General features: G+C 47.0%; 1 protein-coding gene across 1 annotated transcript in view; it reads left to right on the forward strand.

Moving 5' to 3' along the window:
• LOC147726028 (putative carboxypeptidase X1) overlaps positions 1 to 19,256 on the forward strand; it is a 369,873-nt gene that overhangs the window by 256,852 nt on the left and 93,765 nt on the right. The window contains exon 6 of the mRNA XM_086960142.1: positions 14,578 to 14,728. Coding sequence (XP_086816268.1) covers positions 14,578 to 14,728 — 151 coding nt within the window. The remainder of the gene's footprint in view (positions 1 to 14,577; positions 14,729 to 19,256) is intronic.

The raw sequence follows: 19,256 nt of genomic DNA on the forward strand, positions 1-19,256 counted from the left end.
GAGGGCACAACTTAAATCCCAACCTCCAACAGTCATTCATACGTATCCCATCTTTTACCATACCACCACTAAGAAAGAGAAACCAGCTTCTGAAGTAACTGTTTCAAAGCATATAGGCATGTCCCCAGATCAATCAGCCCAGTCAAGTGCAGCGAATGGGAATAGCCGGATTACAGAATCATCAATCCTCTCAACCTCCATAAAACCAAAACACAAACAAGGGATTAAACAACTGAATAGCCAGAAAAAGAAACAAAAAAAAAATCCCACGAACTCAGGATAAAGATAAGACTCAAGACGAGATTGACGAAAGGGTCTTAAACCAAGAGGCCTGTATAAATCAGATTGTAACAGTTCACCAGATAGACGAAATACAAATACCCCAGGTCAAACCAGCAAACCAAGACATAAGGTCCCAAAATGACCCAACTAACGTGGATACTAAACAAAATATAATAGATAAAACTAACCAAAGGCAATCCATAAAAAGAGCAGATGAAAAGGAAAACAGAAGAACACCAATAAAAATTACTGCAAATACACAAATAACGTGTACCCAAATACTTCAAAATACGAAGATTGACAGTAACACGGACAGGATTAATGAACCCATTACCCACCCTAAAAGAACAGACAATTCATATGAAGAAATAACAATAAAAACTCTGAGTCAAGGGAGAAGAATAAACGTAAAAGGTGAAACAACACAAAATACAAAATCAGAAGAAGAAAAAAATGCAAAATTGAGCTCAGAAACACAAGCAGAAACAAACATTAAACTGGCATTCATACCTGAATACCAGACAACAGGGCGCCAACATTTTTTGAATAGAGGTAATATAATGCGGCTACTAAAATAAATCCCAGAACTGAACGGTATAGCATCTCAAGATCTTCTGTCCGTAGAATTTAAGCACACAAAAAATATTTCAGAGGTAGAAGAGTCCTTAACCACCTGTTCATCCAAGGACATAGTTGACAGAATACTTGCAATGAGCACGTCCTTTGAAGCCTGGGGCATAGCACTGAGGCGGGACGAATGGAAAAAATATCCATTTCCACTTCTAAAAAACATAAGCATTGGTAAAAAAAAAATGGAAGAGGGGAACACCCAAAAATCATGCCTAAAGGGAGCTTGTTCAGTAACTCCGCAAAAAATATTACAAAATATAAGGAGACACGAAAATGCATCGGTGCAAGAAGGCGTTCAGGAACAGATTACTGATTGGTCTTGGGTGGCATCGGTTTTGAGCAATAAATGTTCCTAACATGTCCGGTTACTTAAAAGAAGATACAACACTACATCCACGGATAACAGTTGGTAACCAAACGGAATCCACTGCTGCAAACCCACACATGATCAGCCTCTGTTCCTGGAATGTTCATGGTTTTGATAGTATGGGGCACGACCATGAAACCGCAAACTTCTTGGATCAACACGACTTAATATTGCTACAAGAAACTTGGAACCTGTGCCAAGTTTCCATCCTGGGTTATATTGAGTTTCACGTCCTTGCCGAAAAACTCTCTAAATTTGGTCATCCTAGAGGAGGCTTATCAATGTATATCGCCCAACAATATAGATGGCAATCAGAAGAACTAGACACTGTGGTAAACTGGATACAAGCAATAAAACTTACGGAGAAATTGGACTCTGGTTCAGGTATTTGCAATCTGTTAGTGCTTAACGTTTATGTACACCCGGAAAAGAAAGAGAAAAATTAAAATAGTGATAACACTACTAACCTTGATCAGGGCTTTGCAAAGCACTCATGCGTCGCATTCCATGATTATCTCAGGGGACTTCTATAGCAATCTAACAAAAGATGATAAAATAACTCAAGCTCTCGGAAAACTGGGCCTTTTTATCCTGAACAAGAAAAATAGTGTGGACAGTGGCATACCTATAACTTTTGTAAGCGGTAATCGAAAGTCAGCGGTTGACTTCACAATAATGAGCAACAGCTTGATATCGATGGTGAGCTCATTTTCGGTGGAGCAACGTGTGGAAAGCGATCATCTTCCTCTAAGTACCAAAATAAAAATGTTGGTCATCAAGACGGAAAAACAAAACACCGTCATCCAGTACACCGAAAAATTCAATCTACGTAAACTAAAATGGGGAGGTAAAGATATAAAACCAACAATGGATAAATTAAAAAATGAACTGCTCAGACTAACATCGGAAGAAAAAGAAAACCCGGTAAAAACAAGGGAACATCTATGTGAAGCAGTAACAAGAAATCCCCCAATTATAAATCAGAAATCAAGAAGAATCAATACTGGGAAAAAGCCTTGGTATAACATCACCTTGAGAGAGGAAAAAAGAAAAATCGCACGAGAAGTTCGCAAACAGGTATTATTGATAAAAAGTGGAATAAAACCAGATAAGTTAAAATTGAAAGTCATGCGGAAAAGATATAAGATCATGCTGAGTAGCACAAAAACATCGTACCAAGAGGAAATGTGGATAAAATTACTAATTGCCGGGAAACACAGTAATGCCAGAACATTTTGGGGTATTATTAATAAACTGACAAAGGGGAATACCCTAAGACAGGAGGCAGGTATTGGAGAAAGCAAGTGGACTCAGCATGTTAAAAACATGTTTATCGACAAGATGGATGGTCAAAACTGGCCCTGTAAATCAGAGTGCAAATCCTGCATTAGAAATTCCGAACATTCGGAAACTATCTTAAGAACAGGACATAATCCACTAGAAGTAAGTCTGAAGCTAACTGTGGGTTGTGGAATTGGGGACAAAGGGAAACTTGAAAACCATACTTGTTAGTAAATCAGAAAAATTAGTAAACACCGTGCCTGATACCCTAGTAACAACAGATCAGCTGAAAGCTATAATAAACCGCCTGAAAAAAGAGGGTGCAGCGGGTCCTAACGGGCTTCCAAACTCTATCTTCAAGCATTCGCCGGAATTCTGGGCAGAATATTTAACACCATTCTTTAATTCAATTTACAACCAGAATATACTGCCAAGATCCTGGAACGGGAGTATAATTCACCCCATTTTCAAACAAGGTGACCATAATGAGCCAGGAAACTATAGGCTGATTTCGCTGATGGATGTTGAGGCAAAATTATATGGGTCATGCTTACTATCACTTCTCCAAGACTGGATGGAAGACACGAATATAAAACCCATGTTCCAAACTGGCTTCCGGACAAGGACCGGCACACTAACAAACTTGATAACCCTGGCTCTCCTGAAGGAAAAAGCTGAAAAAAGGAAGACGAGACTGTATGCTTGCTTTATAGACCTGCGAGCAGCCTTTGACAGAGTGAACAGAACCCGTCTATGGGAAAAATTAAGATCATTGGGCATCCCGAAGAAGCTTCTGGAGGCTATTATAGGCTTGTATAGTAACACCTGGGCTCGAGTAAAATTGGGAGACGGTAGCAGCGTAACGGACGAAATTAGAACACAACAGGGCTTAAAACAAGGCTGTATACTGGCCCCAAGTTTATTCAACCTTTATATGGCAGACATTGTCAGTCACATGGAGGTCAGGGAATGTCATCCACCACATTTGTCAAAAATTCCTATCCCCTTCCTGCAGTATGCAGATGACATTGTCGTTCTGAGTCAAACGCCAATAGGCTTGCAAAGGGCGATCAACAACTTGGTAACCTATTTGGAACACGAATGTCTGGAACTGAATAAAGACAAAACCAAAGTGATCCGCATCGTGGATCCAAAAAAACCAAAATTTAAATGGTACGCAAATAGTATCCCAATAAAGGAGGAAACATCATACAAGTACCTAGGTCTGAAGTTGGGACGAGGACAAACGAACAAAGAACACAAAATTGATCTAAAAGCTAAAGCACAGTCCCTGATCTACGCATACCGGCAACTACAAAAAAAACTAAGTTGTCCAAATTATACACACCTGTTGAAAGTGATAAAAGCACAAACCCTACCCACCTTGTCATACGCATTGGCCACCTTGGTGTGGCAAAGAAGTAGGGCTGTTAAACAGCCTACAAACAAAGGTATACAAGGCAGTCCTAAACCTCCCAAAATCGTCAGCACCGGCGCAGGTTCGTCTAGAATTCGGTCTTCTGAATCAGAAGTTCCGCAGTATGGGAACCTTTGTGAAACTGTCATAAAATACGAATGTCAGAAGACGGCTCAATGGACAACCTCTGCTGGAAAGAAATCGATACCCAGCAGAAACTGCACGTGCCGAACAGTTGGGGAGGTTTCCTGTCCCAATCCCTGAACTGTATAGGAATTCAAGAAATTTGGGACACAAGGCCAGATAGACATACTTTTGACAAAATAGCAAACAACGCGGTCAAATGGGAATCCTATCTGGAAGATAAAACAAGTACCGCAAAACGACGACACGGGTGGACTGTGATAAATTCATATTCCGGGATAAAGCCACAGACCTATCTGTAAAGCCACTTTAATAGTTCCCTAAAACCAAGATATATAAAACATCGACTAGGCTTACAGTTTTCAAAGGATTTGTTACCATCCTGGCAAAATTGTCACACTGACCCTCATTGTCGTCTATGTGGATATCAGAATGAAACATTCACTCACTTACTATGTGTTTGCCCGGTGCTTAAGGATTTGAGGAGACGGCTTTTAAAGAACATTTTTAATAAATTGAACATTCGGACATGTAGGCAAGCTGTAATACGATGGCTAGATGGATCATCTCCAATGTTGGCCTGCAGGGGGGTTAAATACATGATGAAAGCCCAATCCCTCTTGTAAATGTGTGTAGATTCATTTATATACCGCTGTATCACCGACCGGTTTCTAAGCACTTGCTTAGGGAACCCGTCCTGGTATTCCCCTGTTATACAACCCATTATTGGGCATCCCCTAGGTGAAAGCCAGGCATCCCGCTGCGAGGGGCCGTCGTGGAGATTAAGCAAGCTATTGCCCAGAGTTGCAGAGTGGGACTCCATGAATGGAATAGGCACCGAGGCGAGAATTGCAAGGTCCGGGGAAATTTGAGCCCAAGACCCGCCGAGGCAGGGAATTGAACCCTGGTCCGGGCCAGACCTCTGCATCAGGGTCTGCCGCTCCAACCACTTGAGCCACACTTCTCCACAGCAAGCCGAACAGGGAATCATAGCACCAAATTGAAATACATGATATTTATTTTTCATATGGATAACATTCTCTAATAGTTAACATTAAACACGTGTTTTATGTTCTATGATGATCAAAATGTACTTTGTAATAATTTTTAATAATTTTATACAATAAAAATTGACTTGACTTGACTTGAAAATGAGTCAATTTATGATTAATCAGTTTTTTAACAATCCTTCAGTAGTTGTTTAAAGCTTCTGTTTAGCACATCGTACAAGTGCCAGTACCATGTCTCCTGCATTTGCCTGTTACGGATGAATCAATTTTTGTAATCAGGTTATACCTAGCTAGCATATAAGGGTCACCAACTGGCATAAGAGTGACAGATCTTACTTCACGGAGGCCTCCACCTGGCATACGGAGCTCGCCGCCTGACACTCTACAAGGGTGACAGTCCTTATTTCATGGTGCACCCCACCTGGCACACAAGGATTGCTGAAATGTGCTGCACAAGGGCAGCTACGAAAATGATGGCGCATGTGCAAGAGATTAGTTCCCACAGCCCGCGACTACAAGCAATTCAAACTGCCTCATCGTTGGACTTTTGATCGACTCATTTGCCTGCTGATTGAACTCGGCGCTGCCGTAGCACCATTCCCTGGTCCCACGCAATGCTTATGATCTTCCCCTGAAGCTACTTGTGACAAACTCCCCCGGCTAGAGGAACCTTGAGCAGTGCCTCTGCTCACACATTGACGCTTTGAACAGGAATAACGTTGGCCCTTAGGAGAGTCCGTGGTGATTGATAGGGATTCGAAACGCGTAGGCCGTTGTCTCGGTCTGCTAATGTGATCTGTGTATTTATTTTCATTGCACTTGATCTTATTTACACTACCATTGTTTAACATTAGGTTATTTTCTGACTGTTTTGTTATCCATAGGGGTGTATTGTTTCAGACAACCTATTATTCTGATTTTTTAATGCTTGAGCAAACCACCTGCTCCTCACACTGGTGTACTGACTCCACCTAGTTGTGCGGAGGCCTTTTGTATGTATGTGAGTATACTAGTGGTTTGATTGTGACATGTCTGGGTATTAATGAGAGTGATAGTATGGCTGTGATTTCATTCCTTTTGTGTCTTTTTTTCACCCAATCTTTATAATAATTTGTCAAATGGATTGAGGTTATAACCTTACAACTTGTGTTTTCTATAAATTGTTTCTAATAAATAGCTATTAAATAGCATTTCCCAGTGGTGAGTTGCATACTTCTTCTGGATGAGATCTGGTCTTTTGAATTACAATATCAGTATTGGCACTCTCTTTTTGTTATTCGGTTGCACAAGGGCGACAGCATTTAAATCACGGGGCCCCCACAAGGCACACTGACTGGTACTGCAGCAACATTACTGAGAGGACTGGGAGTCTCAGCCTTCTCTCCACCAGGATCCACTTGGCAGGATTCCCGCTGGTCACCGCTTTCTCTGCCTCCTCACAGGGTAGACAGAAGACTGGTGCTCCAAGCTAAGGCCAAGTGGTCTTGACTCCTGGGTGATGGCCTCTCAACCAGCAGAGACACCAGCAGACCTTGGTCCCTAGTCCTGGTTCCAACAGTTAGAAGTTTTCGTAATCTTCTTCACTCAATTAACAGAGCTGTTGAGCAAAGTGGGGGACGCATGCTCCCACCTTTACAGTCCAGAGACAGAGGTGATTTAGTGTCACTCGGTTGTGGATGTCGGCTTTTTTTAAGTGCTCTCTCCTATGCACCGCCCTTTGCTAAAGGCACAGCCTGCCACAGTCGGAATGGCTCCAATTCTGATTGACTCACAAACACATACCAAGGGGGTTTCGGGGGATCACAACGGGCAGTCAGCTGTCAGCCTCCACTGAAATATGCCTCGTAAAGTTTCAAAGGCCTACGCTTTCCTCTCTATCAAGCTTCCCTGCCCCAGTGAGACCTTATCAGCCCAGCCTCTCCCTGACAAGGAACCCAGCCCCCACTATCCAGTAACTCTTCCTGAAATTTCAGAAACTTTTGATGTGCACTGCAGTTTCCCTGCTCACCTCAGTGTGTGTGCCCCACCCCAGCCTTTAGGATTGTCAACAATACACATCCTGTCTGAGGGTTGCAGTCCTCACCTTCACTAGGCTTTCCAGGTCTTGGGTTTTCAAAATTGAACCCACAGGCTTCCATGACATGCAACACACCCAGGCACACAGAAGTACCATGCACTGTTCGAAGCTACACACAACCCATGCAGGCCAAGGGTAAGTTAAGTACACTGCCATGCAGGGGTTAATTTGTAAAACAATAAGTGCCAGGGGCCTTATCAGGAGGACACAGCAGCTTGCCTCGTCCATGCCCCTGCCAGCGGTGCCAGTTACAATACCAAGACAGCTACTAACCTTCACACTCTTACACGTGTGACAATTCATACCATTCAAGGTCCACAAAGCTGTAACAATTGCTTGGGTGGCAGGTATTAGTGATTGTTAAAGTATATTAGGTCAATACACATTTGCTGTTGTGTTCATACCCATATTTGGCAGACAGTGCCACCATGTGGCAGGCTGTCACAAGTATCGGTGCTAAGAACTAAGAGCTGGTGCCAAGCACCGGAATCCTCTGGCTCAAATTAAGCATTGCAGCCGTGGAACTTTACACGAGTGGGCCAATGAACCTCACTCCAGGGACAGAGGTAAAAAAAGCCTGTTCCACTACTGATTACTACTGACCACAAAACAGGGGTACTGCCACCACCGTGCTCATGTCACTTAACTCCAGGTAAGGGCAGTAGCGTGGTAATGGTGTGTGTGTGTGTGACAGAGAGAGAGTACATGGTGAAGGGGGAGTGGCACCAGGAAGTTCAGGTAGAAAGACAGACTGAAAGTGGAATGATGAAGAGGAAGGAAATAAAACCTAAGGTAAGCAGATGGAAGATTTTAGGAAGCTGAGAGGAGAGAAAATGATGAAGTGTTTAGAAGACCCCCTACCCACTCCACAGATCTCAGTCATGCCACATAGCTTCAGAATTTAAACATTTTAAATTGCAATTCATCACAACATCATTGCTGTTACTCATTTATCTAATCCAGCAGATAAGCATTGGCAAAGCCAAAATATCTGATTTATTTTAGGCTTATTTTTTTATTTTTATTTTGTTTGCAGTTTTATGTAACGTGAACACAACCCGAAGGTATCAGAGCGCTTTACACAAGCACCGGTTGCATTACAGACGGACACATTCATTTTTAGGCATCCTTTGAGTACCGGAACTTTTTCTTGTCTCAAAAAGAGTACTGGTACTCTTGGGGCAGCAAGCCAACCCATTGCAATTTGGTATGTAGAGAAAGAAGCGTTACACAGCTGAGGAGTCGGTCCATTTTCGTGCAGCACTCGCGTGCTAATCTCCCTTTACAATCTGCTAACTGAGCAACGCCCATATGTATTCAATCAAAGCAGGCAGGGAGGGGGGACAATTGCACTGTAGGTGTGCATGAAGGGCCTGCTAAGAGGCACATCTCCTGACTCAAACCTAAGAGTAGGCTTCCTGCTGGCATCGCAGAGTAGGGCAACACTTGACTGGAGCCAGATTGAGGAGAAAGGTGGTGATGATTACGCTGAAGCACAGCTGTGGGAGTGGGGGGGAGGGAGGGTCGGGAATCAAGGTGTAGTAATGTGGACAATAGAATATGCGATCCTAAAACACATGAACTAAATACCCTGTCTGCGTGCACAAGTGCTTCTGTGTCCCTGAGCATGTTCTTGTATACGTGTTGTCTGCAGTGTGCATATCTGCAGACCAATTACACCTCAAACAAATTCAATTTGTGCCTCTGGCCCTCTCCCTGAGTACTGCCTGTAGCCCCACCTCCATAGCCGTGCCCCCCCCCTAACCCCGCCCCCTAATCCACATATCACGTGAGTACCTGCACTTATTTTTTTCCATTTAAAGCACTGGTAAGCGCTATATAATTGGTAATGCAATGCAGCACAATTTCCGAACCAACGCAGAGGAGCACAGGGGAATATTATCAAGGACCGGTGTTAAAATGATCGCTGTTTTATCGGCAGGAAACTGCCGATAAAACGGCGATAATGGGCTTGATAATACGTCCTTGTTAATTCGCATAGAAGCCCATGTTAACCTCAGAACCTGGGCTTCTATGGGAATTAACAAGGGCGTATTATCAAGCCCATTATCGCCGTTTTATCGGCAGTTTCCTGCCGCTAAAACTGCGATAATTTTAACACCGGTCCTTGATAATATGCCCCTCTGTTCCTGCAGTCTTGGGAAACGGATGGGGACAGACGGACAGTTAGCTGACTGCAGTGAGCGACTGGAGGGAAAGTGGCGGCAGAAGCGGGGTGACTTCGGAGAGGGTACCATGCTGCACCCCAGCTAGGTGTGGAGCAATGACGTGTTGTTCAATTCTCCAGGAATAGACCGGGATGTGAGGAGTACAGAGGAGGGTCGGTAATAGACAGACTTGTCAAAATGACCTGTTCTGCTCTCTGCATCGATTTGATCACATCATCAGAAATCAGCCTTGACACGGAGTTTACACAGTTTAGTAAGAAAACTGCTTTGACTTGGATTCGACTGCCCTCTAGTGGTACGATATAAACCAGGCATCATGTGAGAATATGTTTTATGCTAATTTATGCCACATAGGTATCAAGCGTTTAGTGAGCGCACACGAATGCATATTGTACTTATTTACTGTATAATCCGGAGGTCAATCTATTTTAAAGTACATCAGAAGTCATTGCTTTACTAAAAAGAAGTTCATGCGTTACTTTTTGCAGCAACGGTGTACTAATGAAACATTATTCTTATAACCATACAAGAGAAGTGAGTGTCAATCAGGAGAACAGCATTTGTGGCCTCATTTATGGCATTTTGGCCTAGCGTAGGAAGTCGCCTTGCTGTGCCGCCCCACACCAACGTGAAAGGGCAGGAATGCACCCTATTTAAGCAAGGCTCAATAGTTTAAGTGCAGGACAGGACACCTTCCTGCACAAAAACAATCCTACAAGGTGTTTTCCTCTTCCCATGTGTGCTGCAGAGTGCAGCATGCATGGAAAGAGGAAACAACTAGAAGAAATAAACATATTTCTGCTTGTGATGCTTCACCTCCGGAAGAGCACTGACGCTTCCCCCGGTTTACATCACTTTGTATATCTGAGGCATCGTCAAATTCCATGGATGTTGCATGGGAAACCCCACTGCAGTGCCCTTGAAATGCCTCCCGGGCGCAGAGTGAGGCGACTCAGCGATTTACACTGCGCCGCCTTACTTACAATTTATGAGGCCACTCAAGTCACGCAGGTTGCCTTTGCCTGGCTTCATAAATCTTTATGTGGTGCAAAAGAGACGCAGGGCTCTCATAAATAAGCCCCCTGGTTTAAAAAAAATGACCCCTCTGGATCCGCTGCCAAACTAAAAGAAACTTGTGAATTTCTTTAACAAACACAGAAGACTGACTGTATTCTGGCTGCTTGGTGACAATTCTATATACATTGGTAATGGCAACTTTTTTTTCTGGATAATACTGCAGTTCCTTAAACATGCACCCCAGGTATAGTACAGGGGCGCCTGGCAGCAATAAATAAGCACAAACTACAACCCACAAATGGCATTTATCCTTCAAGCCACTGGTGCAGTCTCTGTGCCAGCTACCACGGCCTTATAGGAAATCCAAAAAGACTAGTTGGGTCAAGCCAGTTCTACCAATACTATTTTAGAGTCTAATCACACACAGTGATGCTGGATCGCAGCATCACAGATCGCAGATTCCTAAAACCAGCACAAAATAGGACTCAGCCAGAAAAAGGTGAAGTATAACACAAACTTGGCAGCAAGAAGACCTCATGGTTCAACGATGACCTCAAGAAGTCCAAGAAACTGTGCCGCTCCCTTGAAAAAGCCTGGAAAAAAGACCCATCCACCAGCAGCAAGGACGCCTTCAAAAGCGCCATCCGTACTCACCATCAACTGATCCGAAAAGCCAAGAAAACAGCATTCAAGGATCGACTTGACAACAACGCCCACAACAGCAAGGAACTTTTCAACATCGTCAAGGAATTTTCCAATCCCTCAGCCAACTCCAACAACATCACCCCCTCTCAAACCCTCTGCGATTCCCTAGCCTCTTTTTTCCACAACAAGATTGCGGACATCCACAACAGCTTTGACAACCAACCCGGAAGCCAACCCACCCTACCATCAGATGACCATCTTTCCCCCGTTAACACCCTTAACGCCTGGAACCCAATCTCCACTGAGGACACCATCCGCCTGATGAATTCCATCCACTCTGGATCCCCCACAGACCCATGCCCTCACCACATCTTCAACAAAGCAGACTCCGTCATAGCTCCGCACCTCCGAGACGTCATCAACTGCTCCTTCAGCTCCGCTACCTTCCCAGAAGACTGGAAACACGCTGAACTCACCGCCCTTCTGAAAAAACCAACAGCGGACCCCACCGAACTCAAAAACTACCGCCCCATCTCGCTTCTTCCATTCCCGGCCAAAGTCATCGAGAAAGCTGTCAACAACCAGCTCGCCGCCTTCCTCGAAGCCAACAATTCACTCGACCCCTCACAATCTGGCTTCCGAGCCAAACACAGCACTGAGACCGCCCTCATCGCAGCAACAGACGACATTCGAACTCTACTGGACAATGGAGACACAGTCGCCCTCATCCTCCTCGACCTCTCTGCAGCCTTCGACACAGTCTGCCACAGCACCCTTTTACAACGCCTCAAAAACATCGGAATCCAAGGAAAGGCACTGGAATGGATCACCTCGTTCCTCACCGGAAGAACCCAGAGAGTCCGCCTCCCACCATTCAAGTCCGAGGCCTCTGAAATCATCTGCGGCGTACCACAAGGATCCTCACTCAGTCCCACCCTCTTCAACGTAAACATGAGCCCCCTCGCGGCCATCGCCCGCCAACACAACCTCAACATCATCTCGTACGCGGATGACACGCAGCTGATCCTATCTCTCACCAAGGACCCCAGCACCGCCAAAACTAACCTTCACGAAGGAATGAAAGAAGTCGCCGAATGGATGAAACAAAGCCGTCTGAAACTGAACTCAGACAAAACAGAAGTCCTCATCTTAGGTACCTCCCCCTCTGCATGGGACAACTCCTGGTGGCCGGAAGCCCTCGGAAAAGCACCCACCCCGACAGACCACGCACGGAACCTAGGTGTCATCCTGGACTCCTCACTCTCAATGAACAGACAAGTCAACGCTGTATCCTCTTCCTGCTTCAACATTCTTCGCATGCTCAGAAAAACATTTCGCTGGATCCCCACCGAGACAAGGAAGACAGTCACCCACGCTCTAGTCACGAGCCGACTGGACTACGGAAACACCCTCTACGCAGGTACCACCGCTAAACTCCAGAAGAAACTACAACGAATCCAAAACGCCTCAGCCAGGCTCATATTAGACATCCCACGCAACGAACACATCTCTAGTCACCTTAAAGACCTCCACTGGCTACCCGTCAATAAGAGGATTACTTTCCGACTGCTTACCCACGCACACAAATCACTCTACGACATCGGACCAAATTGCCTCAACTCTCGACTGTCCTTCTACACCCCCTCCCGCCAACTTCGCTCCTCCAACCAAGCCTTCGCCACTGTACCTCGCATCAACAAGACCACCATGGGAGGCAGATCCTTCTCATACCTGGCTGCCAAAACATGGAACTCACTCCCCGCTTACCTTCGCCTCACCCAAAATCACCTAGCGTTCCGAAAGCAGCTTAAAACGTGGATATTTGACAAATAATCCTCCTCCCCTTCCTAAGCGCCTTGAAACCCTCTGGGTATGTAGTGCGCTATATAAATTTTATGACTTGACTTGACTTGACTTGACGTATGCGTAAAAGGTAGATTTCACACACTTTGCTATTTGCTCTCTCAGTTGTGTATTATGCAGGTAGTAGCAATGGCCTTGCAGATCATCTAAGTTGCCAGTTCCCTTCATCTGTCCATGTGCGTCTCAACCAGGGGGTGTTTATTCAGATTTGTGCTGGCTGGACGAAGTCTCTGATGTATCTTTTTTGCCGCTCTGAGGAATGTGTTGCTTCCTCCTTTGCAAGGCAATTTCTTGTCCCCAGGCCTGGGGTTGGTTGCTCTGTTAATTCCTGGGTCAGCGGCATCCATAGACTGCAGCACACATAGAAAGAAGAAAAAAAAGGAAGGGAAAATAAGGTATTTCTCCTCGTTGCGCCTCCCCTGGGGAGGCATAAGGTTTTGGTGCATCTACAGGTCATGGTCTTGTAAATATGGGGAAGCATTAAAGCCCATGGGTGTTGTGTGTTAACACCCACAGCAACGCCAATGGAACATCTCCTGAGTGACGAGGAAGGCAAAGCAGCAATTTGTGCTGCCTTAACTTGCTCCATATCTGTGTGGCCACTCAAAGCCACGCAAAGTGGCTTTGCATTGCCTCGTAAATATGAGGCGGCGCAAGGGGCTCACAAATATGCCCTTAAGAGCCTCAGGATATCTTCAATAACAACCCAGATGGAGATAGGACCGGGATAATAAGGTCTCTGAGGTGTGTCATTTTCTGCTCAGCCTCATTGAGAATAGGTTTTTCTTTGGCACTGGGCTGCAGCAGAATCACCCCAATTGGAATCCTTGGCTGCATCACTGATCATGTGGTAAGCAAAGAAGCACATTTCCAATTGCAAGCTTCATAGGGATGAACAAGCCTTTAGTGACGTTCCAGCAGAAGATGATGATGAGACTCTGACTCACTATGAGAAGCACTTAAGAGTCAAGAAAAGGGAGAACTTGGGGGCATATTATCCAGCACAGGCAATAAAATTATCGCGGCTTTATCGGCAGGAAACTGCAATAATGGGCTTGATAATATGTCCTTGTGAATTCCCGTAGAAGCCCAGGTTCTGGTGTTAACCTAGGCTGCTATGGGAATTCTCAAGGGCATATTATCAAGACAATTATCGCCGCATTAGCGGCAGTTTCCTGCCGATAAAGCGGCGATAATTTTATTGCCTGTCCTTAATAATATGCGTCTTGATTCGTAAACCCCTGAAAGTTTGCAGCATGAGCATCACAGGGTGAGTAATACATAAGACATTAATAAAATGAAGTGTCAGACAATAACGAAGAAAAGAATAGAGCTCCATTTAAATCAAAGTTATGGTCCTGGCAGTAATAAAATATGATTGGAAGAAAATAAGTTAAAAAATCAATGCCTCCATTAGACAGCAATAAAATCCATCTGAGCCTGATTGTTTTGGTATAGTTGCAGAGAGCTGGTCTAGAAGGGCGTAAACCTTGAATAAAAGTGATGTGTAACTGTTGACCTCTGTGTGTAGTTGTTGAGAACCAAAGAAATCATATTTCTCAGCACAATACTCAATGAGAAACTGAAAAATTGTCAATAAAAGGCCCTCTAGGAGCTTCACGTTCTAACACTCTCGCTGTCTGTCAACCTTTCAGATTTTTAAAGCGAACAGCGACATTGAGACACCCGTGCTGAACATGCTGCCCACGCCGATGGCCGCCCGCTACATCCGCATCAACCCACAAACCTGGTTCGAGAATGGCACCATCTGCTTGCGAGCTGAGATCCTGGGCTGCCCACTGCCTGGTATGTCCTTCTCGCTATAACATTGTGTACACCACCTTGAACGAAGCAACATGCTGGCCTCCAAAGAGGTAAAAGCTCATACTTCACCATGTAGCAGCATGGAAGAGAGGCTTTATTTACACTAATGAATTAAAACACATGTTCTTTGACGAGCTTCACTTAACAGAGATACCACACATGTAGGATGCACAAGGAAGCGGGAGAGACTACAAGGTGGAGAGCAGATACGGTTGTAGCAAAATGTGTTGGGCCTCATATGCAATTTTACTACTGACTGAATTTGTCCAGAATAACCTCAGCTACCAATGTAGTGTCTTCCCTTAGGTCCTCTGATGGATCTTGTTCTGTGCTGAAAGGGACTAGAATATTTAGGGGATGAAACTATCATCCTATGAAGACATGGAATAAAATAATAGTTACATTCATCTCCTGATTACTTGATTTAGATCAAAGCAACAGGTGTATAGATTACTGAATTTTGCAATTGAACACATTGACTCCAATAAATGAATGAAATAGAAGCCCCAGAATGGTAATTTTAGTTGGTATTTTTATCGCCTCCAAGGAAGAAAGGTCATCGAATTTGAGTATTATTTTATAAATTTAATGCACGTTAATAAGCTATAGGAATCGGATTTTAAAGGGAAATCTCCGCAGAGGGAGACTAATCATGAGATAAATCAAACCAGTAAAGCTTATAACCCTCATACAAACCATAGATAGTAAGTAAAGTAATTACCAAATGACCAGTTCCAGTTCATGAACAAATTCGCCTGTCTCTGTCTGTATTGCAGCACCGAATGCCACAATTGTTGTCAGGAACCTTCCAGCCCGAGAGGTTCCTCTTACACAACCTTACCAGTCGACAGCAAATGCAGTATAAGTCGCTGTTGGCCTTAGTTTCTGGAAGTCCAAATCATCAGTCTCTGTTACACAAGGTGAATCGAAAAAGTGGGCAAGAATAGAGGACGCCCTAGTTCGCACATTGGACAATTATACTCAATCGATTTCTAGTTGACACCCCTTGACATCACCGATTTGATCGTACCATTCTGTCCCATTGGTCAGTTGGATAGGTTGAGATGATGTAGTAGGTAAAATATACAAAATCCAGAAGATTAAGTAATCCATTACTTAGCATTTTCCATGAAACCACTGATTTTTATATTTCTGATTGGTTATGACATATAGGAAGTAGGCAAGTCTATGCTCTCAACCTTTGTCTGTCCGTTCCCAAGCATGTACTCTAGAAAGTAACAAATCTGAAAGAAACAGGTCAGTATTAGATTCCTTACCTTAGAATATCCCCAGGCATCAGTCTGGATCCGGAAACATTTGTGTAGCAGTACCCTTGCGCGTCGGTAGGCGTCATCAGCGGCTCCGCGTCCTTCGTCAGCGTCGTTGGTGCCCGAATGACGTCACCGGAGTACTTAGACGCCACCCTCGCACGCTGACTCAGTTCTTCTTTTTTCCGCAGCAGCAAGCGCCGATCCGGAAAAGTGGTACCCATAGTCAATTTTTGACTAACTTTTTCGATTCCTTTTGATCATTTTTCAAAGACTTCTCGACTCTGAACCGTGCCGGTAGGGTTGCCTGGATTTAAACCCTGTGAGGACTGCAACCGACTGATGTCGGTTACCGACACTCACTGCCGGTGCCTTCACTGTCTCGGCTTCGATCACGACGACAAGGCCTGCCCCGACTACGTCGAAAGCTAGGTGGGAGCGGTCCCGCAAGCGGCTCGAGCTCCGGCAGTCGGCCCCGCGCCACAAGAGGTCCTGGTCCGGAAGGAGGTCGAGGGACCGGTCGCGGGGTCGGAGCCATCATAGCTCCGGGAGTCACCATCGGTCTTCGGGCTTGAAGTCATCAGGTAAGCACAAGAATTCGAAGAGGCGTCATTGCTCTTCCGACTCCCCCCGATGCTCACACGACACGGCCAGGGGTTCGGGTCACACCACCCACGCGGCTCCGTCAGAGTTGAAGGCGTCACGGCCTGCTTCATACCCTCCGGTCCCTGGGCGGGACGCGACGCGACGCCGGAGGGGATCGAGCGTTTCCTCATGGCCATGAGGTCGCTCTCTCCTCCGACGGGCTCCGCAGTGCCTTCGGGCCCAGCGGACCCATCTGGGGGCCCCAGCGGGTCGGGTGCTTCGGCCCGATGCCGGCGGGTGCTTCGGCCCGATGCCGCCGGCACCTTCTGGCCCGGCACCGCAGGGCCCCGCTGGATCTGCCTCCGGATCCGGGTCGTCGCTGGTTGACCTGACAACCTCACCAGCACCGGTCCCTAGGGTGTCCCCTCTGGCGCCGCATTGGGGCGACGGCGTCCCCGATGCCTCCCTCGATCCGGTTCCGACATCGGAGCGGCGCCGCTCGGCACCATACTCGACGCCGATGGGAGATTTTTACTTCAACAAACCGGCCCCATCCTTTGACATCCCTGACTATCAGGAGATGGGTGACAAGGTGTATTGGGAGGGGTCTGATGACCCTCTGACACGTGATTTTCAGTCCCAGCAGGACTGGACAGTTGACCTTGGGAATGCTAGTAGTCTGGACACTTCGCCAGACACTGGTTTTGTCTCCCCTCCTACCGGGGCTACGGAGGAGGGGGGCAACCTACAGTGTGGTGCTGACGAGGGCGGCCAAGGCATTGGGCCTTGAGCTCCCCGTCGCGGCTGTGAGGACTAACCTCCTCACTGAGGTCCTTAAACCACAGTCAAGCTCGGCTGAGCCTCTGCTGCAGTTTAATTAGGCCTTGACAGCCGTTCTCTTGGGCACTTGGTCCAGGCCCGCTACAGGTCCGCTCCAGGTGACCCTTGTTTCCGGTCCACCCATCCCACCCCCAAGAACCTGGTCATCCAGGCCTCCAACTCCCAGTCCGCATTCCCGACGGCTCCGCCCGATCGAGAATCCAAGAGCTACGAGCAATACGGGAAAAAGGTATTCTCCTCCCTGAGTTTGGGACTGCGGTCTTCCAACACCGCATGCCTCTTGGGCCGCTACACCTGCTGTCTGTGGGACACGGTCACGGACGTGCTGCCAGAATGCCCGGCGGAGGTCAGGGCTAAACTCACCCAAGCCCTTGCAGAGGGTCGAGATGCAGCACGGTTTTCCATCCGGTGTGGACTGGATACCACCGACTCACTGGGAAGAGCGATGGCAACGACGGTGGCGATTCGTCGCCACGCCTGGTTGAGGTCCGCCAACTTTTCCAGAATACTCTCATGGACATGCCTTTTGATGGCCGTCGCCTTTTTGGCGACAAGGCAGACCATGCGCTTCAGTGCTTTAAGGACTCCAGGGCTACGGCCAAGTCCTTGGGCCTCTCGTCCCCGCGCCAGCAAACAGGTGCCTTTCGCTCCTTTTGTGGCCAAGGAAGGGGCGCCCCCACACGTGCTGCCAGCCATACACCGCAGTCTAATTTTCAACGTGGTGGCGGCCGTGGAAACTGCCGTGGCGGCGGTCGGGGACAACGGCGAGGCCAGACCACACCTTCCCCCACAGCATCTGCCTCTAAAGCCTCCTAGTCCGTGCTTTCAGGCCCATGTGACGCCAGTGGGGAGCAGCATTCGCCATCACCACTTCCACTGGCGCACTGTCACCTCGGACAGGTGGGTGCTGCAAATTGTTCGAAGGGGCTACTCCCTCCCCTTCGAGGCGACCCCTCCAGCCATGCCACCGCAGTACCACCGCATGTCGGGGGATCATTTGCGACTTCTGCAAGAGGAAGTTCCAGCCCTCTTGGCCAAGGGGGCCATCAGGCGCGTTCCTGGGCCAGAAGTAGGGTGTGGTTGTTACTCCCACTACTTTCTGGTACCCAAGAAGGGCAAAGGGGGCCTACGCCCTATCTTGGATCTACGGAACGTCAACAGCTTTCTCCGGAAGGAGAAGTTCAAAATGCTGACACTGGCTCAGGTCTTAGCTGCTCTGGACCAAGGAAACTGGATGGTAGCGTTGGACTTGCAGGACGCTTATTTCCACATTCCCGTCCTGCAGGCCCACCGGCACTACCTGCGGTTCACGGTTGGCCATGAGCACTTTCAGTTTACCGTGCTCCCCTTCGGGCTTACCAGCGCCCCACGGGTGTTCACGAAGGTGATGGCGGTGGTCGCAGCTCATGTGCGCAGATTAGGGGTTTCAGTCTTCCCCTATCTCGACGACTGGTTGTTGAAGGCGGGCTCGCCCCAGACAGCCGTCAGCCACCTCCAGACGATGGCAGACCTCCTGCACCAGCTGGGGTGCTCCATCAATGTGCCGAAGTCACACCTGTGCCCCTCTCAGAAGCTGCGCCGAGTCGAGCGGTTCTCGACTCGGCGCAGTTTTGGGTTTATCTTCCCGAACAGCGGGTTCGGGATATTCAGGCTCTGATTCCAATCTTTCAGCCTTTATCCCGAGTCTCGGTCAGGTTGACGCTGCGGCTTCTGGGGCTGATGGCCTCCTGCATCCTTCTGGTGCATCACACCCGGTGGCGGATGCGGGCTCTGCAGTGGGACCTGAAGTTTCAGTGGGCCCAGCATCAGGGCAACCT

This window comes from Lissotriton vulgaris, chromosome 3_1 (genome assembly GCF_964263255.1).
Source record: "Lissotriton vulgaris chromosome 3_1, aLisVul1.2, whole genome shotgun sequence".
NCBI lineage: Eukaryota > Metazoa > Chordata > Amphibia > Caudata > Salamandridae > Lissotriton > Lissotriton vulgaris.